At 35.7% G+C, this 23,139-nt stretch overlaps 1 protein-coding gene across 1 annotated transcript in view; it reads left to right on the top strand.

Annotated features, from left to right (window-relative positions):
- The window catches only part of COL28A1 (collagen type XXVIII alpha 1 chain), a 50,078-nt gene that overhangs the window by 21,487 nt on the left and 5,452 nt on the right, over positions 1-23,139 (top strand). The window contains 13 exon segments of the mRNA XM_053931682.1: positions 499-558; positions 1,086-1,154; positions 2,470-2,538; positions 3,463-3,529; positions 4,144-4,148; positions 5,409-5,468; positions 6,063-6,134; positions 6,737-6,805; positions 9,545-9,613; positions 13,962-14,030; positions 16,239-16,307; positions 21,026-21,094; positions 23,056-23,136. Of these exon segments, the coding sequence (XP_053787657.1) occupies positions 499-558; positions 1,086-1,154; positions 2,470-2,538; positions 3,463-3,529; positions 4,144-4,148; positions 5,409-5,468; positions 6,063-6,134; positions 6,737-6,805; positions 9,545-9,613; positions 13,962-14,030; positions 16,239-16,307; positions 21,026-21,094; positions 23,056-23,136 (828 nt within the window).

The following is a 23,139-nucleotide window of genomic DNA, read 5'->3' as shown; positions in this document are numbered from 1 at the left end:
AATTAAAATATTTTAATTTTAAAATAAATATTAAAATGTAAAAATCCCTGACTCATCTAATCTAATGGACCTGGAACAGGCAAAGAAACACTGATATTTTTAGGTTTTTGATATACTCTGCAGCTGCTGTGTTTACATTTGCAAGTTTTTCTTCTGAGTGTTATGCAAGAAACTGTCTATATTTCTGCACAAGAAGATCTTTAAAATCAATCTCAGTATGCAAAGATGAGCTATGGATCCTTCTAATAATAAAATTACAGGTGTGATCATCTAATGTTATGAACACGATAGAGTTTGTAGGGAAGAAAGGATATTATTTTTATTAGATCAGTTGTCATAGGCAGAGTCCCAGGTATTCTGAATAGATTTAATTCAAATAGAAGTGACAGACTTCAAGATATTAGAGCTTAAGGACTGCTACTCTGTGTTTAGTTTAAATATGTTAATCAGATAGGATGGACTGTTGCAATTTAGTTCTTGGGAATACCTTTTCTGTAGGGTGAACAAGGCCAAGTAGGACCACAGGGACCACCAGGATCAGGCCTTCAAGGAGCGCAAGTAAGTCTACATTTTGGACATGTAACGAACATTTGCATAACATTTTCATTTTATATTTTAACAGAGCTGTAATTTTACTGTAAATACATTAAAAATCTCATAGTGATTTTTCGTTTTTAAAGTTATCAAACTAGTTTTTAAGCAAAGCTTGTAAATACAACAGTTTTTGAATGATTTGAATAGTCTTAGAATCAAGCAAATGTAAATTTGGTCTAATCTGCATAATAATTTGCATAGGAGGTGAATCAGATAGCATTGCTTTGATGGTGATTTATTATGCATATGAATTTTACAAGGCTAAATACCTACCAATTCTGAATGTCAAGCCCTTTGAAACTTGAACACACCCTTTAGCAGTTGGATAAACTGAAACATTTTAAAATATTTTCTGGGTTCTGTTAATTTTGGAAGGAATATTTCTTAAAAAGATAAAATAACATTGTTATTAACTGAAAGATTAATACATGTGGTGCTTTTCAGATGTGGAAGAGTGTAATGCACTAAAACTCACTTATTTTGCTTTTTAGGGTATACAGGGTCCACCAGGAATCCCTGGGCCAAAAGGCTCTAAAGGTTCTGGTTGGCCAGGACCAAAGGTAATGGCTCAGACATTGTTTTTTAAAAGCAGCACTGTCACGAAACAGTAAGTATCTTTTCCAGGCTTTTCAAAAGTGCATTTGATGAGAAGAAAATGTAACTTCATTGGAGGTAATACTTCCTTTTGAATCTTAGAGAGAAAGCCATCTATGTTATCAAGATCTTCCCCAAATGAAACATATGGCTTCTGTTTGCTTAGGATCAGCCCTTAACCTTTGTGAATATGAACTTCTGGTTCTAAAGGAACACATATTTTTAAGCAGAGGATCTTTCAGACATCTTTGTGTCCAATAAGTTTGGTGCCACATGTATGCTGTGTTCAAGTAAATCATTTTACCAACAGTTTAGCTTTAGTTCAGTGGTGGTTTTGAGACTTCAGGCTAATCCCACCACACCTTCAGCCTGGCCTTCAGCCTTCGATGGTCATCGTGAGAAAGAACCAAAACCAAAGACAGAAAGACTAAGACAGGAAAAAGAGCTGAAGTGCACTTAGCTGACCCTGCACTGCAGAAGGAGGGAAAGTAGGAAGAGAACACAAAAGTGAGAAAAACAATTACTGCTGTCAAAGCCCAGGCCTCTAGTGGTACAGTGTCAGATGAGGAAAGGGGAATTGCTGAAATATGACAAGACCAAGTGGAATAAACTGATGAACTGTAAATCTTAAGTGTGCTTAGTAATCAATCACCTTGATTTATGAAAGGAAGATATTAGACACTGTAGAAAAAGCATGAGAAAACCAGTAATTTTCTTCTGGGTATAATTTTGGCGTGTAAGCAGCAGTTAAAGCAGCAATATTTAATATTAATGTAGAGAAAAATAGGTACCTGTGAAACATGTTATGTGGTAGGTTAATTCTCTTCAGGCAATAAAGCAAAATTGAAACATGGAATTCCTATCTCTTTAACTGTTTCAGAACTACAGGAAGAAAGAATTATGAGGCTAAAACTTTCTCTTAAGCAGGACCTCTGATTTTTCTTTATTTGGATTCACTTTTCCATTCAGGAACTGAAGAGTTTTTGATATAGTCCTGTAAAGTAAAAAAATAAAATGCATTGAAGCATAAGGAAGAAAGTTGGAGTGATTCACTTTGACTTTCTGCCCACTGCAGGGTTAAATAAAATAGATGCAGTCCTACAAGTTACAGGGGATTTTAAAGAACATAATTTCCCATTTGAAAACTTGACCAATTAGGATCATAGAATTGTAGAATGTCATCACATCCACCTCTATGTGTAAGCAGCTAATTAAATTGTGCAAGAAGTCAATGAAGCTAAACTGTGTTTCTCTATTGAACTAAAGATGTTTTCTTGCTAGGGTGAACCAGGTAACACTGGACAAAAAGGAGAACCAGGACTTCCAGGAATTAGCTCATCAGGATGTAAAGTGAGCCTGCTTTTATTTTTAATTGTTCTTTACATGGTCTTTTAATTCTTCCACTAATTGTTGATAAACCATGTAGAAGATTTTTTGGTATAAATTAACTGTGGTCAAAATAAGGAATTTCAGTGAGGGTTGTAAAAGCATTGCCACTACCATAACTGAAACAAAGTTTTCCCCTAATTTTTTCTAAACTAGTGAGGTCTTTCCAGAGCCTGTTAAAAAGGTTGCTAACTCTGTACCCCCATTTTTTTCTGATGGTGGTCATACTGCCTGTGTGTTGGAAGAGACGTAAAAAACTTAAACCTTTGGTTTCAGATGCCATTTTAAAGACTGTTAACCATATCTTTAATGACTTAAGTAGGGCTTCCAAAATCAGGTAAGGTGGCACAGATATCTTGTTTTTAATTATTTTTTTTCTTGGATCATGAAAAAAATGCTTGGCACGACTGCTTCCTATGAATTCTTTCAATTCTTTCTGGTAAATGTTAAAAGTAACGCCTTAGTCAGTTTGTACAAATGATGAGGGGTTAGTGTCCAGTCAATTATTGGACATTTTTGGTTGACCATCCTTTAAGTCCCAGATGTTTGACTTAGCAAGTAAATTACATTCATATAATATTGTTCTTGTGCACAGAATAACAAACAGCATTCAGTCATGGTTTTATTCACTGAATAAATATAAATTTATTTAATGCAAATCCAAGATTTAAGAAGTAGGTGGGGAACTTGGAGAGAAATTTCAAATACTTATTTTATGGATATTAAAAATTAATATCTCTATAGAGTATTTAACTTACTGGAAATAAACTTTATTTGAGGAAAAATATTGTTCATCTTTAATTAATATTTTCACAATCTGTTGGATTCATTTTACAGAATAAATTATTTATTTAAATAGGCTGACATAACAATTTTTTGTTCTTTAAGGGTGATACAGGTCTACCAGGACCCCCAGGAGAGCAGGGGGTGAAGGGAGAGAATGGGCTGGAAAAAGGTAAGGAAATATATTTTGCCACGTGTAAAAGGTGTACAAAAAGGGTGATGAAGGAAGAACAGATTATTTGCAGGTTTGCTGTGGAGTTCACCCTTGAGGAAAGCATATGCCAATATTTTTGCCAGAGATAAGGGCCTGGGTGAGATGTGTTCAACAAACTCTAACAGTGAATGAGCAACTGAGCTGCAGGCAAGCAGCCCTGCCTTTTGTGGGCAATTGACTACTGTTACATTTCATGATCTTCTTGGAGAGCAGATAGCTCATGTCTTTAGCCTGTTCCTCGTGGCCTGTTCGGCTCTTTCCTGACACAGACAAGAAGTAATGCTGCATCAGTGGGACTTAGGGCATCTCACAGGGCGGTGAGCTGTGGCTGAAACCTGTCAACTGTGGTGCAGGAATCTGCACAAACAGCTGAACCCAGGGCTGTTTGTTCTCAAGGGAAGCTCTGAGGATCTAGAAAAAACTCCACCACATTTGGAAAAAGAAGCATAAATTCAAAATGGTCAACAGTAATTTAGAGGGGTGCAAAGCAGAGTGCCCAAAATAGTAAATTTAGAGCAAATTAAATGAAAGCTGTCAATTGTAAAGCTTTCCAAAATGAGCTGCTGAGTAAGCAAAAGTCAGTGCTTTGCATGATTTTTAACTGCTGCTGAGAATTCAAGTGACTCCAGATGGCTACTGTGCAGCTCTTATAAGAGAGTAGCAGCTGGCTGATATGTAGAATTGATAAACTAAACATAATTTGGAGTAAGCAAATCAGCATTTTTGACTGCAGGCTTTAAATCAGAAAATATTTGAATAGTAATACATATCTATTAAGAATGCAACTTCATATTTTTGTCACCTAAAAGTGCAAATACCAGTCAGACAAGCTCCAGACTGAAACAGTAAGCCTTCCACTGTGAGAAAATATGTAACATTTCTGTTGGTACTTAATTATATTTTTAAAATTTGAATCATCCCGTACTCAAAAAGTAAGGTTCAAGTGTATCAGAAGTGCATCAGCATTAAGAGTAAATGTTGGGTTAAAGTTACAGATGGTCATGCTGGGTTTTTGTTTTTTTTCTCTTGTATATTGCCTTTACTCTGATGATTAATTCTGTGCTGTCACCTTCCCTGTTGTAAGCTATTGAAGGTAAAAATAGTAGTACTGAGCAGCTCCCCTGGGTATTCAGGGCAGTGCAAAGAACAGCTGGATGCCTGCAGTGAGTAGAATGGTGATATTACAGCAGTTATTTGCAGGTGTGACAATGTCTCACCAAAGTGGGATCTAGAGTGTTGCCTATCAACAACAGGCTCTGTAATATCACTTTCATCAACAGTTCAAATCAGAAATGGATTTTAACCTCATTTTAATCTACCTTTCACTCACTGAATTACCTACAGGTATCCTGATATACTAATCTGGCTTGTATTATGCATAAATATTTTGTAGGTAATGTTCCTTAACAGAATGTTTTGTGTGGGCTATTTTTGAGTTATTTAATGTAATGTTCCTGGCAAATATTTTCAGCCTGGATTGGCCATTGGCTATAGACTTGTCTAAAATTACTTCTCAGAATTGGTCCATCAAGACATTTTCTGTTAAGTTTGCAAGCATTTCTCTTCCTCTTATAAGTATATGCATGGAATCCTTCCTAAAAAAGATTGATGCAGTTGCAAATGGCACTATTACAAATGTCTATGAAAATAAGGAATATGAATGTAGAAGATTACAAGGGTTTTAAAATACAGAATAATTTATTCTTTGTAGGCAAAAAAAATTAACCAGATATTTACTGACATTTTTGGGGAAAATATTTATGCAAACATTGTTTCTCATAGCTCTATCAGTAAAATTAACTACATGAAAAGTAACTAATCATTTAATCTCTGTTAGGGGGAAAAGGGAGATGAAGGCCCAGAAGGACCCCCTGGCAAAGGATTTGTAGGTCAAAAGGTATGACTTGATGTGCATACTGGGGAAATACTACAGGCTTTTGTAAGAGATTGGATTCTGACCTACTTTTTCTTTCATTATATGGTAAGTATCAAGTCTATTTTAGCTAATGATTTAAAAGGATTGAAGAGAGAGAGCAATGTGTTCTGTAGCCTGAACACGTGCAGCAAAATCAGACTCTAAACACAGAGTCTAAAGTTAATAGAGCAGTAGAGATTTCCTAAAAAATCAGTATTTTCATTCGTATAAAAATTCATTCATAAAAATTCAGAATTTTCGTTAAAGTTCAGAAGTGACAGATTAGCTTAGTGTGTTGATAGACAGAGAGAAGCTAAGAGAAATTAGGAGAATAGTTAGGTATCTTAATGTGAAATTAAAAGCCTGGAAAGATGTATTAGTAGAGAGACAACTTTTATCTCCCATTTCTTATAATTTAGGACATTCTAGAAATGAGCAGGATTTCAGTTGGAGTGGAGCATCTAAACGTCTCTCTGATTATGGGTTAATAATTATTGTTGTGATTTGGGCTATTTGTGTAGCTGCAGCTGTGAATGAATCTTTGCTGTGATTGAAAAAAAAGTTTGTTTTCTTCAGGGTGACCCTGGAGAAAAAGGATCCAAAGGAATGATTGGTCTTACAGGACCAAGAGGCCAAGCTAGACCACAAGTAAGCTTGTTCTTCCATGTTAACCCTTCTCTTTGTATGTTATTTAAAAATCAATGAAGCTTATGCAGTGTAAAAATTTCTCAAGCATCTGATGCTTAGAGACTTAACAGAACAAAGGAAAAGCAGAAATATTTCCATCATCTATCCTAAATGACACAGTAGTCTCAAGGAGAAAAAGAATAGTTAAAGATATAATTACATATAGTTATGCATGAGCACTGATAAGCTAAACTAAAATTGTCCAAATGATTTTAACCATGTGTATTTCGGAAATTTTTACTTTGAATCATTAACTTTCTGTTGTAATATTTTGTAAGTGTAGCTCTGAATGAATTATAAGGAAATTGAAATAAGTGTTCTTGTTATTCCACTGGATTGTAAACCAGACAAAAAAAAAATTAAAACTAAAGAAAGTCAAAGACACAGTTCAACCAATAGCTATTTAAAACATTAAACTTAGAGCAGCTATCATAAGAACAATATGCTGATTTTAGTATTTTTTACAGTATTGCTTGTTTTGCAGGCAGATATCTATTGTAGGTATTTTTAGTTCAGAAAGTCAAACTGTCTGTTTAAGTCTACATGATTCCATTTTGTAACAGGGTGATCTCGGAAAGTCAGGACCCCCTGGTGCACCTGGATCATCTGTTTGGGGACCTCCTGGACCAAAGGTGACTATCTGATACCTATTTCCTAGAGACCAGAGATTGGAAATTTCTAGTGTACATTTCTGTCAAAATTTAAATAATCTGATTTAAAGAACTTAAAATTCCTTGTTGTAGGAACAAAAATACTGAATTTCAGAAATAAGGATTAAAAAGTATTAAAAATTAACAGACAGTGTTGGAGGCCAGGCCCTTTAATAGCATGCTGAACTTGGTACCTAGTTATTTCCTCCTGAAGCCATTTGTTTAAAAAACACCCAAAAACTTACTAGATTTCTGTTTTTGTTTGGTCCCTCCTGTGAAATTAATCAGTTTGAAGTTGTTTTTTTCCCAAATTTGCTATGCTTTTTGCTTCTTAAAATATGGCACTAAACCCCTTAAGAATATGTTTATGTATAGTTCTTGGGTGTTATATCTGGGTTTTTTTGTGATGAGTGTTTGTATATCACTTCCAAATGAACAGCTGGCCCGTATGTACTACTTCAAATGAAATGTCATATATAAGATTGCTAGGGGTACATCCATCTCATTTTCTCTATGGGAAAAATGTACTTGCAATAAGTGGGATTTGTCCTGCTGAGTAAAATAGGTGGATTCAGAAAAAAAAAAAAAAAAGCTAACTTTGAAGGTTTTAAAAATATTTGAAAATTCAATGATATTTAAATAATAAAGTACTTTTGTTACTTAAATTAACCTTGTTATAACATGTCAGGTAACTTCAACTTTAGTTGATACTTTTTACCTTTGGTGTTAGTTTTTAGAGTGGTGGAATCACTAATGTGTATCATATTATTCTGAAGCAATTTCATCCTCATTTTTCTTCTTCCTTAAAAATATATGTGCCCCGCCCCACAAGTACAGGAGGGTATGGCACATACAATATACATGACATATACATTCTGGCAATAGGACATTACAGAGGGATATGGTGTGTTTTGGACTTGCTTGTGCATGGAGGAGAAAGAAAGACAAAAATGCAAGATGCTCAGGGTATACCTGCAGTAAAAATATAACCACGCAGAAGAAAAAAAGAAGATTGGGAGGTGCTCATATCTCCTATATTGGTTTCAAACCATAATAATGTGACAAACTTTATGTGAGGAGAATACAGGTGAGATGCTAAAAGATACAACTTGTATGATGACAAGTTTCATTACATCAGTCTCCCTTCTTTGTGTTTTTCCAGTTACTGTGACATTTTAAAATAGACAAGTAAGGGAGTCAAGATTGTTCATTAATAAATTCATGCTGAAAATAACTTTGTAGAGCTCCTTGCCTTATTCCATATGATATTATACTGTTCAGTACAATTCATACAACTTTCATAGCAGATGGGTCATTACCCAAAATCCAATGAAGTCTGTAGGAGTCTTTTGAAATTCTTTACTAAATTTTAGAGCAGGGCTTATATGGGCAGTAGCTGGTCGAAAAAACAATGAGTATTTGGGTAATTATAAAATGCAAGTTGACTTTTAGAAAATATACAAAACTTTGTCTCTTCAGTTCCATCATAACTTCTTTGATTTAAACAAATACCTACTATGTTTTGGACAGTTATCAAGAATGTAACTGGCTACATAGGTCTGTTTTATCTTTCAGCTGTGGAAAGTACAACAATAACTACTAATTTTGTTCCTAAAACATCCTGGTGTCTGCAATTGAGAAGACAGACATGATAAATTTCTAATGCAGAGAATGTTTCTCAAAGCTTGGAGTTATTTCTGGGAGTCTGAGGTCTTTTTGGGACATCTCTAATTATCTGAGATGGTGATTAGTGATTGCTAGAGGTCTTACCTCCTGGGCAGCCATGGTTATGTCCATGAGGAGTTTATTTCTTTTAAGATACACCCACGTTTGAGGACTGGAGTTTTATTTCCCTTAACAGTCATTATGCTGTTACTAATATGGGGACAGTGACATTAGAAAGCTGTTTTTTCTAATAATTCTTTGTCATGGTTACAGTTGCTCAGTGGTTTTGATAGAGCATTTAATTGCATTCCCTAGTGAATGTTTCCTGAAATACTGCATGTTCTTCTTACTGAGAAATTGCAAATGTTTCATTGCTAATTTAGATTTTCTTAGTAAATTCCTTAATGTAAAGGGAAACATCTGTTACCAAAGTTTAAACACTAGAAGGAGCCAAAGTTTGCTCCATGAAGGGTTAACATAAGGAACATGAATTCTAAGCCTAATTGCTTTTTGGAAAAGCCACTGCCAGAGCTGTTACCAAAGAGTTGGGCTGTGTAATATTTGTGGAAAACTCAAGTTTCTCCCTGAGACTTCAGACTATGGAACTTGCAGTTTTGAAGTGCTGTGCCATTGCATCTATAGACTTTCTAAACATACTCTGTCTCAGCACTTGTCTTTGAATTTCCTTGCTGTTCTCTATGTGCTCTGACAGAAACAAGGTTATGTAGCCTTCTTGTGGGCGAAAGCAGGCAGGAGCCACAGGTGCATCTGGCCTCTCAAAGTGAATTATGACATTCGACCTTCATCTGAAAACTAAAGCCATCAAGTTATTTGTCAAGGTAGAACAAACTCTTTTACACAGCTGGGGAGAAACAGAAATGTAAGAGAGGTCAGAATCAAGGTAGTGAAACCTTCCTCTAGAAACACTAGTTTCATGTTACCTAGTCAAAAATTGTCACTGTAAGAAAGAACCGAATACTTGTTCTTTTCTGTAAAATTTTGAAGTTAAAACTGAATATAGTTAATATAATTCTGAATTTTTTTCTTTTTGGATAGGGGGATCCAGGACACAAGGGTCCACCGGGAGATGATGGACATCCTGGAAATTGAATAATGGGACCAACGGTAGGAGTTTTTAGACAAAAGATAGAAAGTAAATAAGTGTGAGACATATGCAAAACTCCTGTGAAAATATAGGAGAATCTTTTAAGTATTTAATCTTTTTCACTTGAATCTTTTAAGTAAAGGAATTCACTAATTCTTAAACTTCTCCATCATTCCACATTATGTCTATTTTAAAAATAAACTTATTATCTTTACAAAGAAGAAACACAAAATTGTATAAATAACTAGTCCAGTGTATCTCACCCTGCAAACTTCCCATAGGAAGTCTTCATTAGGAAGGCAGTTCTTCAAATTCACCTCTTCCCCTCTAACACACTTTATATCATATTGTACTTCTGTCACTTGTGATCTGGGTTGCAACTTTCTTTAAGACTTCTGCCACTTCTGATAAGGGAGTATTTCAGGGAAAGGTACCATTCTTATGATCTCCTTTCCAGACTGAAATTGGGAACCTTCTTCAGAAACATCTTTTTATTCCTTTCCACTTTACCATGTATGCACATAAAATATTCCAAGATAAAACATGTCTGATTTACTTCTCTTTACCCACAGCAGACATAGTAAAGAGTGCACTGGAAAAAAGAAAGTAAATACACAAACATGTCTTCTCATTCCCTGATTTTTTGCCCATATTACATTCTGATTTTTTAATCTTTGCATAACATCTTGGTAGCAAAGGTGCCACAAGGAAAAAGAATTCACTTGAATTGCAAGAATTCCCCTAGAACTTAGTTCATAAAATAGAAAATATTCTGTTTTTTTCAAATGAAATGTAAATGCATTGGTTACCTGTTATACAACCCAAAAAAAAAAGAAAAATGTAAGAGCAGCAACAATCTCTGCATATTAAAAAATGAACATTTATTTGATAAAAGAGGCTCATAAATTTCCACACTAGTTAATTTGAAATTCCTTTGAGGATCATTATATAGGAATGTTCCACTCATCTGAATTAAAGCTCTGTTCTTTCTGCTTTCAGAAATGGCTCACATATGTGCACACTGCTCAACAGGAATTTTATGTATCAGAGGTCAAATTCACATGAAAACAGAACTGGAACATGTGGGATGCATTCAGTCTTGGCAGAGCCCTATGTTCTGCAGCATTAAAACAGAAGCACATAATGTCAGAATATAAGAAAAATTTGATTTAAAAGCACTGTTGCCAACTAGGACGTGAGTTACAGACATTGAAGAGCAAGAGCCCGTCACTAGAAATAAAGCAAGTAACTGGATAGCAGAAAGATTATCAAAATCCTTAGCAAAGTCCCTTGTGCATGAACATTTGGGGTGGATCCAGTTGCAATATAAACAACTTTTGCAGCTTGGGGCTTGAATATTTGAACTAAAATATGGATAGTAGAGATGTAATACCTTTTTTAAATAATGTGTTGTTCCTACAAATACTGTTATATCAATTAACTCTCACTAAAGAGAGTATTGCAGTGTCTGCTGTATGTTTCAGCATCAAATACACATCCTTCACAGTAAATGAGGTATATATATTGGGAAATCCAAGATTTACTTTTTGGTTGACCATTAGGCCATTTAATGTTTGTTTTTTTATTGAATAAAAGATACAGAATAGACACTGGAATGCTACATTTTACAGTGTTTTGACTCAGCTCTTTATTTCTTGCTTCAGTGCAAGAAATAAAAAGTTGAGTCAATAAGTTGCTTATTTCTTAGTTCACTGTTTTACTGAAGGTGTCAAGCTTGTCTACAAGCACAATACAGGAAATAAATTAGACCTCATCAAAGAACAGTATTAATCGTTTCTGAAATGAATTCCCGTAAGGACAGTTTAGTGTGTCACCTTGGGAAAAAGAACTGCTCCACTTCACAACTCATAAAGCAAAATAAAAGCCTTTTTCTTTAAATTAGGAAATACAGAAACTGTGAGGATTACTATAAAGCTCTACAAAAGAGCTTTTCAATGAGACATCTGGTATTAACTAAGCATGTGAGGCTAAAATTCAATCCTTCACCTGCAACGACCCTGTGGAAGACTGTGTTACCCATGGGAGGAAGAGGCAGATGACTTCAGGTCACCCTTAGGCTGTTTTTGGTCAGGGCTGCTCTAAGAGCAGGTTTTAGGTGTACTGGGCCATAAGGAATCGTTTATGTTTGGTAACCTCCCATTCAGTTTCCACTACAGCAGCTCAGTCTGTTTCACAGGCCACAGTATTCCAGGGTCTCCTAAAAAAGTACTTTTTAATGCAATATCTGTATCTGTTAGCTCTGACATCTCTGGCAGATTTTAGAGGGAGGCTTTGGGGAGGCTTTGGCTGCTCTGCACAACTTCTGCTCATGAAGAGTTGGCCTACAAACAGCTTAAAATTGTATTGGGATTGTGGGGATACTGAGAACAAATAAATATTCCTTTGATAATAGGAGGTACTAGCTAGGAAGGTAGATACATTGCCAATGTCTTGGCTCTTTGCATTGGCAAGGAAGGTCTGATAAAAAAGCCGTAGGTCATCTGAGGGAAAAAATTCCTCCCAACAGAGCATGGCACTTAGTGTTATGTTACCCAACCATCCTGACACAGCAATTTAAAGCTAAGAGCATCCATATACCATGACTGTGTCCTGACTCAAACTGGCCAGTGTCTAGTGCTTTGGATGAAACAGGAAAGATATTCAAATGCTAGATGTTACAGCAGGAAGGAGAGCATTATAAACTTAGTCTGATCCTTAGCCTTTGTGATCAGAGTTCCCACCTCTTCAAATCTCTCATACCTGAACATAGTTTGGGCCCTAGTATGTTTGCATAAATAGAGACTGAACCTTGGGAATTGCACCTAAAAGCATTCACTATAATGACTGCACTCATTCTTCCCAGAATGTAAAGAAAATCAGTAGAAGATGCTGTTTGTTTTTTTCCTTTTTAATCTCTTTGATATGTTGTCTCATTTCACCTACCACAACTCAAGTGACATCTCCGATTTGTGATTTATACTTGCACCTCTGTCCTAGATCAAATGCTCCCTCTGCAGGCACAGCCCTTTCTACAGCTTTTCCATGTGCAAAAACAAGTACAATTAAGAGTTTGTATAATGATTTCTTTTTAATTCTGTCAAGAAATACAGTTTCTTCTGCTTTGTTTTTAATATATTGCATGATCAACAGCTTCTCAGTGCATTTCTTTATTTGTGCTTGCCTGCAGAGGAATAGGTTTAGGAATATCAAGCTAAACACAAATCAGAATATTCTACATCTCTAACTTGTTAGTTATAGACCACTATTTTCTTTTCAAGGAATGGATGGGACTTTTCTAGTAATCATGTGTTGAACGTGTGCCTATTCCCTCACTTGTACAATCATGGTCTGAGGAAAACAAAACTGCCTCGTCTGTCCCTGTGCATTCGCTCTATCACTGATGTCCCCTGACTCCCCATCTCCTTTGCTGGGTTTAAACGCAGCACTAGGGGCAGCACCAGGCTCTCTGTTACCCTCATTTTCCCCTCACCAGATGGCTGCTGCCTTTTCTCTGCCTGATGATTGAGGGATGGGTTTTCTTTTTTCTTCAGTAAAAGCATAAACTGACAATATCAAAAAGTTGTCTCCATTACACAACCTCCAACTATCACCAAAACTGTTGAAAATATGGTCAAGGACCATAAATTTCTGATTAATTTGGCTGAAATCAACTGATGAGTTCAAAATGTACTGAAAGAAAAAAAAGAGAACAAACACAGACAAGCAGAAGCACAGGCAAAGTATATCACTTAAGCCTCATTTCCTTCAGAAATCAAGCTAAATGTATGTACATTACGGCTTTTTTAAAAAAAAAACAGGGTGTTGTTCTTTTTATTCATCTATATTGATGCTATTAAAATTCATTTAGTTTACACAAATGCCTAACTTCGACAGTTCTGGAAATTAAATGTCTCTAGTGTCAGAACAAGCACAGTATCAGTTAAAAGCATCATGATCATGGTTCCATTAGTAAACTCCCTGTCCATCCTAGTAAGACTTTGCAAAATGTGATGGGAAAATGGTGATGTTTCCAAATGGGTTTGCTTTTTTTTGAGGGGGGGAGTTGTTTGTTTGTTTGTTTGTTTTTTGTAGCTGATAAGCCTGCAAAGTAGAGTCCTAACTCTGTTGGTGATTTTGATCACATGGATGTTTTCTAGGGAAATAATATTCTTCACCTAGAGCATAAATGATGTGGGTGCCTGTATTTTGGGTTTTTATTTTTTTTAATACCTATGTATAAAGAAGCTGTTTATTTATGTGGCATTTGTTTGGCTTGTTTTTTAAACTCAGTAGTTTGACTGCTTTGTAAGTAGATAGAAGATGTTACATTTACTAGGTGATGACTGACATTTCTGTGACTGTTTTCAGGGAGACCGTGGAATTAAAGGTGATCCTGGGCCGCCAGGGCCTCCAGGATGGGGACACATGGGTCCCAAGGTTGGTATGATGCCATGTTGAAGCTTTTTGTGCTCTTTTATGATGCTGGCAGCCAGACCCTGATCTCTGACACCAATCATCATCAGTTATTAATTTACACTGGTGCAGCTTCAGGAGAAATCAAGCATGTAAACATGGTCACTAACCATACATTTCTACCAACTGAATGAGGAAGAATACTAATAGGATGAAAATTGCATTTGCAGCTAAACTTTATGAGATTACATCTGGAGATTGAACAGAGCTATCAGGGTGGTAAATTAGCTAAATAATGCATTTCTCCTGCTTGTATCTATCCTGTTTCCAAGATATTATTTTGTGCTGGAAAATGTATTAAATGTGAATTTTATGTTTGCAATTTTTACTCAATCAAATTAAATCCAGTGGATTTTGTTATTAAAACCATTAGGAAAGAAATATTAAAACAAAAAGTTAATTCTATAAGCAACCAGCATGCAACATCTGGGCAATTTTTCCTCCCTTCACTAAAGTGATTTATAATTTAAAAAAGACATACTGATAAGAAAAGAAATTCAGTACTTGCCTGGATTTCTTTATTACAATCCATCAAATTTCTTTATTATTATCCATCAATTATTCTTACAAATATCAGGAGGCAATGAGGAGAAACATTGTGAATATTTCTCCACTTTGTGTTAGTTTAAAGATAGATACACCTTTGTAACTTTTTGCATAATAGCAGAGAGTAACAGAACCCTCCAGTGTCATTTTGTATAAACTAGTATCTGAATGAAGAAACATTGCTGTTACCAACTCCAGATATACAATAAACGACAGGGCACTAATACCTTTTCAGGATGGGTCTGATTTTACCTTGCTTTCTGAAAGCTGCAACAATTTCAGTACTTTGGTAAATCATACTGACACAGCCTGTTTGAAAAGAGTAAGTTTGGACTGAGTGTCAAAATCCTCCAACTGTATGACGCTTACGTGCTCTTTCCACAAAGCCTTTGAGAAGGAAAAATGTGTTCTCTGTGGGGAAACAATATTTTGTTTTCAAGAGTGAGGACGTGTATTTAGTCCCTCTTCTATGAGGAAAGGCTGAGAGAACTGGGATTTTTCAGCTGGGCAAAGAGAAGGCTTTGTGGTTGAGATGATCCACCCTTTATATTTATATTTATATGTATATGCATATATATATATATATATATATATATATATATATATATATATTACGAGTATTTTTTGCAAGAGATTTTGTGAAAACTTGTGACAAACTTTTTGTCTGCAGAGATGATAATGATGACTTTTCAAACATCACTAACATCTAGAAGCTAAATATTTAGAACTATACATTAATATTTCATGATGACCAAGTTTTCTTGTACTTCTGCCTAAATATTCAACATATACAAAATCTGGGTAATATACATACCACTGAATTATTTCCACTTACTGTACTGGAGCACAGTGATTATTTATTATAAGACAGAAATCAAAAGTCCAACCTGAGGTTGACAGAACCTTTTATGAAACTTGATCAAATTTTGAAAACTTTTTCAATTAAAAATAAATTAAAAAAAAAAAAAGGAAAATCAGTCATTCAGTCATTTAGTTTTGATGCAATAAAAAAAAAATACACTTCATTTGGTCACTTTGAAATGTTAGATTAGCCTGCCTGCAAACACAAGGGCTTTACCTTACTTTGACTGTGTTGATACAAATCAGCACATGCTGCTTTGGCTTTTCTCTCGTCCCTTCCCACTTAGGATTTTCAGAATGACTGGTGCTCCTAGAGACTGTGGCACCTCAGGGGCTTGGCATATGCCCACAGTGCCAAAGCACTAGCTAAAATACCTGGCAGATTTACTTACACTAGGTTTTATAGCTCTGGTCCTTTGTGCCTCTGCTCTTGTGCCTCTCTTTTATGATTGCATGAAGCTGTTCTGTATACATGGTTTCTGTTGTCTTCTATGTAGGAAAAATGAGGAAAATATCACTCTGTGCCATGAGTAAATTTCATTCTTTGATTACTTTCAAATTAATTGTTCCTTTGTTTTCCTGACAACTTGCCAAGGATAATTACTAAGACCCACAGTGAGAACCCATAAACCAAAGAAGAATCAGACCTAGAATCTTTGACCAGGTTTGACTTCTTTTGCTTGCAGCGACTTTGGGATTATTTCCTTCGTGTTACCAGGAGTTTTCCTCTTAATAATTCTTTTTTTGTTTTACTGACTGCTATAGGGTATTATGGGACGTAAAGGCTTGTCTGGTCTACCCGGCCTCCCCGGCACCAGCATACAAGGAGACAAGGTAATCCAGGTTAATGTGATACCTGTTCAGTTTCTTCTCAAACTGTTTCTTAAAGAGATTCATTGTCTTCTTTCTGTCTTTGCCACCAAATCAGTGAACTGCAAATATTAATTTTACACTTAATTTTTGTATTCAAAAGATATGCAGTATTTACTTTATTTGCTGGATCTTCAGTATTGTTTGCATCCAACTGCTCTCCTATTGTTCTTGTAATTAAAAATATATTTAACCTGGAGACAAAAGGCTTTTCTCTGCCACATCTTATTGATTTACTTAGATCCATAGTTTTCTCTGAGTTGCACTTGTAAAAAGCAGTAACAGAGATCTACAGTGGCAAAGTAAGTTGAACACATGTAGGAATATAAATGAAATTTGGCAGTCTCCCACATACTCTTAATTGGGTTTTTAGTCACCCAGTTCCAGCCACGAGTTCTCTCCCTAAAAGGAGAAACACAAACTTGACAACATATTCTGAGCATTCAAATTGCCTTGTCAAATTGTCAAGTTGCCTTGTCATATATGCAGGGAAAAATTTATTAAAACTGGAGGCTCCAGTGGAGAACAACCCACGTTTCTTCTATTTTCCTTAAATCAGGGTGCTTAAAATTGAGCATATGATTGAATATTTCCCTGGATCAAGAGTATTGTGTTCAGGTCTCCAACTCTTAAGTGGTCAGCCACCAATGATTGAGTAAAAGGGGCAATGTTCTAGTTTGGTTTATAAAAGGTGCCTCTTCATCCTGTGATTTTGGCTGTAGATACTAAAAACATCAGAGAATTCACTGGCCTTCATTGGAAAACAGTGACATTCTGAAAAAAACAAACAAATTTATGAAAATGTATGTTGTTTGAAAAATGATTCAGAGCAGAATCTTTCTTTGGTCCATTGTGGAATTATTTCATACAAGCTTTACCAGAAAAGCACAGATTCCTTTGGTATTTATTTTGTTCATGACTTGCTTTGATTATATCTTCAATGTCTTCCATTTTTATGTTTGTGTTCCATCATTTCTGGTTTTATTCTGCAGAGAGCTTTTCTTTTTTTTTTTTTTTTTCACTGAGGTATTTCATAACATAAAAATGTACTTTATTATGTTCTTTCTCTTCCCTTGTTATATAACTCCCTTTTATGGTTTCTGACTTATCCTGTTTCCAGACTTTCTTAGACAGAGATGTCTACATGGTTAAGAGTCATGACTTTCTAGACCTTTGTTTCTGATCTGTTTGCAATTTGGCTCTGTATAAATTGTTATCAGTAATCACAAAGCTAATACATATTTTAATGTGTGGACATAAGAAACTCCTTATTTTCTTTTCTCTTCTTCCTGTTTGCTGAATCTCCATGGGCTCTTTGCTCTATTCTTGTGAAAGCAAAAAAAAAATTCTTGCCATCTTTGTATCACTTCACGGTATAAGAAAACTTTCCTGTCTGCCTTTAATAACACTTTCTGCTGTGTTTCCAGAATCTAATACTTGGGATATATCTTTGTTAATTCTTCGGGTATGTGAGGTTAATTTTAAAAGCACAATTGCCATTCTGGACAAAAATATTTCAGCAATCAAGTGCATCTGATGATACATTAAAAAATATGCAGATTACATAATAATTTTCTGTTCCTGTGAGAACATAAGAGTTACCCAAAATATTCAGTGTGCACATTTACACCTCTAACTCGCTCCCTCTCCCTCCCCCCATCCCTCTCTCTCTCTCTCTCTCTCCCCCTCATCTCTCTCTCTGTATGTATCTTTAGATACACACAGATGCATGTCTGAATGTTGGCATTGCTATGAATAAATATCTAAAGCATGTTTTACTAGAGTAGAGAACTTGTCATTATGGAAGCTTTCCAGTGGAAGAACACAGTTCACTGATACATCGTCAAACAAAGGCATGTTTCTAATGCAAGGCTGTGAAATTTAGGGATGTTGAAAAGTATTTGTCCTGGTTATGAAATGTCTTTAGGTTTGAAAACAAAACTATAATGATAGGGTGGATCAAACTCAGCTGCTGGTTTTTTTTGTAGTATTCTGTGACTTGTGTAGGTACAATAAGTCTTGCCATTTCTATTTTCTTCCTTTAACAATTGCTTTATAAAATTATAATTATTTTTATATAATTCTTAGGAACAGTTATTTCTGAGCAACTTTTGCAACTGTCTTGCTCTGGTAGTGCCAGTTTCCTCCACACACTAATGCTTGTTGACTTTTCTCTGTCTATTTTGCTCTTCTATTTCTTCACACATCAAACTTCATTCTTTTTGGCCACTCTTCATCAGATTAAAGTTACTCTACTCCTGCATTTTAGCTACCAATATCACTCCAAGTATTTTTTTTTTATATAAAGAGAGAGATCTCGGTCTGCCTATGGTAAGAATGGAATGCCAAAAATGAGTTAGTCTTCAAGTCAGTTTATGTTGATATCTGTATTCACAGATTTTTTTTAATGCTTGGTTCCCTTTCAATACCACAGTCTAGACATTTTCAGATCTGCACTCAGTTCATTTTGGTAGTACTGGTGGTCAGGTTTGAATTTATTATGTACATGAATTAAACTGTCAAAGCCATAAATATTTTTAAATTAATACAGCACACTTCTTGGGATTTACTAAGTGTACTGTTATGGAATCTATGATAAACCCTTCTAATGTTGATTGATACTTGTTGCACAAGTAGAGAAAGGAGGATTTGATTCTGCGGTTGGTGTTTTGAAGGATGAAACTCACATGTGTGCTTGTGAGAAATGTCAGCTGTACGGGTATGAGTTTACTTAGAACAGTAGGTCCCATTCCATTTTCATTGCCTGAACACCATCATAACAATGTTGGGCAGTAACAAATGGCAGCAAGAAATCTACCATTTTGTTGGGTCTCACATTTATTACTAGTGAAGGACCACTGGAATACACAGCGTATCCCGATTTCGGTTCATATGTATGTGCTCTGCAGACCTGCAAAGGGGTTAACCAAGAAGCTGTGTGATGACCTGAGTGGAAAGGAGAGACTGTCCCAGTGCTGAACAGCAAGCCTTGAAACAAACTGGTACAATGTTTCACTGTGTTTAAAAGCCATTTGCATAAATACCTAAATGAGGGCCCCAAGAAGCACAATCCTGCTAAAAAGTGACTTAAAGGAAATTAGATTAAATAGCCACTGTGTGTTCCTATAACAGTGCAAAATAAAATGCCTTGTGCATCCCATCACCTTAGGAGCATTTCCTATTTACAGGAAGTCCCCCTAGTGGATCAGCTATGGAATTTGATACATCCACTGTTTTTAAGTCTGATTACTGAATCTAATACTGTCTGAATTGCTGCTGCCGTAAGAAACTGAGGAGAGGGGAAGTTCTGCTTACAGAGGCTACTGGTTAGCAGGCCAGGGATAGGTAGCCCTGGTGGCAAGCAGAGCATTTCATTCCCCAAGCTGGTTAGTGGACCAAGAGGTACTCATAGGGCAAGGCTATGTGCAAAGCAGTGCTCCAGTGGAGATGTGAATGGTGGAGTGCCTTGGATACCTTTCCCTAGCACAGGGCAAGACCACCATGCACCCATGTGCAAGCAGAAGCTGTCATCTCAACAGGATTTCAGTCAGATCTGGAATCTGGATGGAGAAAGCCATCCATGGACATGACTTGTCATACACTGTGTCTTCGAGGAGCTGTATCTCATTACCTAACTCCTAGTGAATTCCCAACTCATGGGAGCCAGGAGCTCTCAAGGAAGAGGTTGGCTTAGGTGTGCAGTGTGTGGCTGTTTCTTTGCCTGCAGAAATCCATCAACCCCTATCCAGCACAGCAGGAATAGTCAGTGATCAGTCCTGCTGTACTGGTGCACCTTAGAAGGTGAAGGCTGGATAAACTTGGAAACACTTTTGTATTTCTCTGTCCATTATGAGCAATATGACCCCTTTAGAGCCATTTGTGAGCACCAATACAAGCATTAAAAAAAGATGCTTTAGAGGGACAGTGAGAGCACTTGACTGCAAAATAGAACAGACTAACCCTGTACTTGTACCTCATCATTAGGTTTCATACATGTGGTAACTGCTCCTGATTTCATTGACATTCTCTAGAACTGGTTTTGGTATCTGCATCGGGCACAGCTCTTATGTGAATTACGTATGCAACGTGAATTTTGGTGAAGCATTTATGTACCAGGAAATATATCCACTTCTAGCTGTGTTTAAAATGCATACAGCAGTTGATATGTAAAAAATATTTGTGTTACCCTATTAAATAAAGCAAGAAAGTTTCTGGAAGCCAGAAGCTATGAAGATTTTTCTGTGTATATATATATATATATATATATATGTCTTCTCATTTACTTAAGATCAGAAATAAGAGTCTGCCCTGGAGAGGTCATGAATGTGTATTTCTAGAAAAACTTTGGTTTAGACCTCCTTTTACTGCTTCTAGACATGATGAAAAACTATCTCTGAAAAGTTACTTTTGTCTTTCATCTCTTTCAGTGGAATGACAAATTTTCATTTAATTAATCAAGAATAAATTCTTCATTATATACTTTAAAAGGTTCTCTTGTATGTTTTGAATCATAGCCAATTGCTTATTTCTCCAACCTTAGACCACTTTTGTCCTGTACTGTGTGCTTCATCACACAGTACAAATATCTGGCTTTCTCTATAATGCAGAGTGTAAAAGTGAATAGAAACAGCTTAGATTTTACATTAATTTTCAGTTAAACAAAAGTTTCATATTCTGTTCAGGGAGAGAAAGGAAGTAAAGGTTTTCCTGGACCAAAGGGATCAATAGGAACTGGCCTTCCTGGAGAAAAGGTAGGTTTGCAGTAAGGAAAGAGAAGGGGGTTTTCTTTCTTTATTGGTTATTTGGTGTGACAGGTCCTTGAAGAAAAACAGAAGACAAAGGCATTACCTTACAGAGCTAGCATGGTAAGTACCTACTACTCATTGTCAGCTTTGAAGTCTGTGAAAATCCTAATGGTCATTAAAGATCAGACTACAAAGTAGGATCTAGAATGAGGTCATACCCATTAGCAGGAGAATAATTCTAAATTATTAAAATTATGTATTCATTAATTTTTCATATTTTTCAGGTATTAAAAAAATGTCCTTTTACTTGCCAGGCTCTGAGAAGAAAAGGAATTGCTTTATGATTAACATCATTTAAGGGCTTTGCTTTACTTGACTTGGTTTTTTCCTACAATGATTGAAGCCCAAGCTTGGATCTTTCCTTACCAAATAACTTTCTGGTTTTATAAAAATTGTGAGAATTTCCTACACTTAGCTATTCACATCTAACAGCTTGGGAGCTTTCATGTGAATATCAAGCTCTTTCACACAAATTTCTGCCTCCTAGTTCTATTTTCACTCACATTCCAAATGCCACAATATTATACTAACTGCAATATTTTCACTGATCGTCATATTCATCTTGTATATTAACTAATCTTTGTGACCCAACATAAATCTCTCAAAATACTCACTTTTCTGTTGCTATTAATATAGCAGACTTGACACACATGATAAGGGATGCTTTAGTTCAGCAGGAATTTCGTATATGTACCAAAAAGATCGGGTTTTAGTGTATTTAAGTGTAAGAAAGTAGCAACACCACCACAGCCAGCAAATCATATTTGCTTTCCCTTTATTATGAATGCTGATATTAACTTTGGTGATGTTAGATTCAATTCATGGACAGATAATGGAAAGTAATATCCTTTGTTGGATATTAGGATTTTGTGAAATAGAATAAGAACTCTCTTCCAAGACCTTACTTAGTTGAAACTGGGTTTCTTAATGCTGTGGAGAAGTGATTTACAATTTTCAGCTTTACACCAGTTTGAATAAGATCAGAATCAGACTGATAAATTCAAAAGGATTCTTTAAAACTGGTAACAATCACCAGCGAAGGCTATAACACAGGAGTTACCCATGTGATTCCGTTCGCTGGGCAATAATGAGGAATAACATCAAAATGGACAGTAATCTAGATAAATTCATGAGCTTTAAAATTTCAAATGAAATGTAAGCTGGTTAGTAATTTCCAGAGAAAAGTACAAAAACTGTCCTGCACAATCTTCTTCTTGAAAAAAGTGTCTAATTTAGAAGCTGGATCTTACTTACAATGTTTCATACCTGCATTATGTGAAAATTGTCTCATAATGTTGAACCCTCTCGCTTTTTGGAAGTCAAAAAGTCTAGTCAGTTGAGGGAAAAACTGAAAATTTCCTTCTAAATGTGAAACATTGTATTTTCCAATGGCTTTAACAGTATGCCTCCAAGCATGCCTCCTCGTTTGTCCTTTGAAAGCTCACAGGTTTTCATGCAGAGCTGGTGTAAGTTTCAGCACAGTGGCTGATCTGATGCAGTTATATCTCTCCTTAAGTATAAATTAGCATAGGTCCAGTATAAACATTGCTTTTGAGTTCAAAAAATCAAATAACAGTACACATATATTCTTGACATTTGCATACAGATGTCTTTACTCCCCCTCCAGAACTAAGGTAATTTTTCATAGAAATTTCTTAAAGGTGCTTTTACTGCCTATTTTGCTTTCTTTGAAAGCCTGCTTTCAGATATTCTCCTTATAATACATACAACAGAAATTATTAATTAAAAAAGAAAACCAAAAGAGACAGAAAATTTATCATTAAAGCTCACTGAAGCTTACTTCCAGCTCTGAGAATCAAAAAAAAAAAAAAAAAAAAAAAAAAAAAAAATTAAAAAAAAAAAAAAATGGAGCTATGAGTGTATTTAATACAGTTGTTTTAAATTAGGGAGACTATGAAGATAAAGGTGATCCGGGGAGCAAAGATGCCAAAGGAGAGATTGGAGACCCAGGACCTCCAGGGCCAAAGGTA

Source organism: Vidua chalybeata, chromosome 1, assembly GCF_026979565.1.
Source record: "Vidua chalybeata isolate OUT-0048 chromosome 1, bVidCha1 merged haplotype, whole genome shotgun sequence".
NCBI classification, from domain to species: Eukaryota; Metazoa; Chordata; class Aves; order Passeriformes; family Viduidae; genus Vidua; species Vidua chalybeata.
Note: the sequence above shows the minus strand (reverse complement) of the source record. Positions and strands in the feature narration are given on the sequence as shown.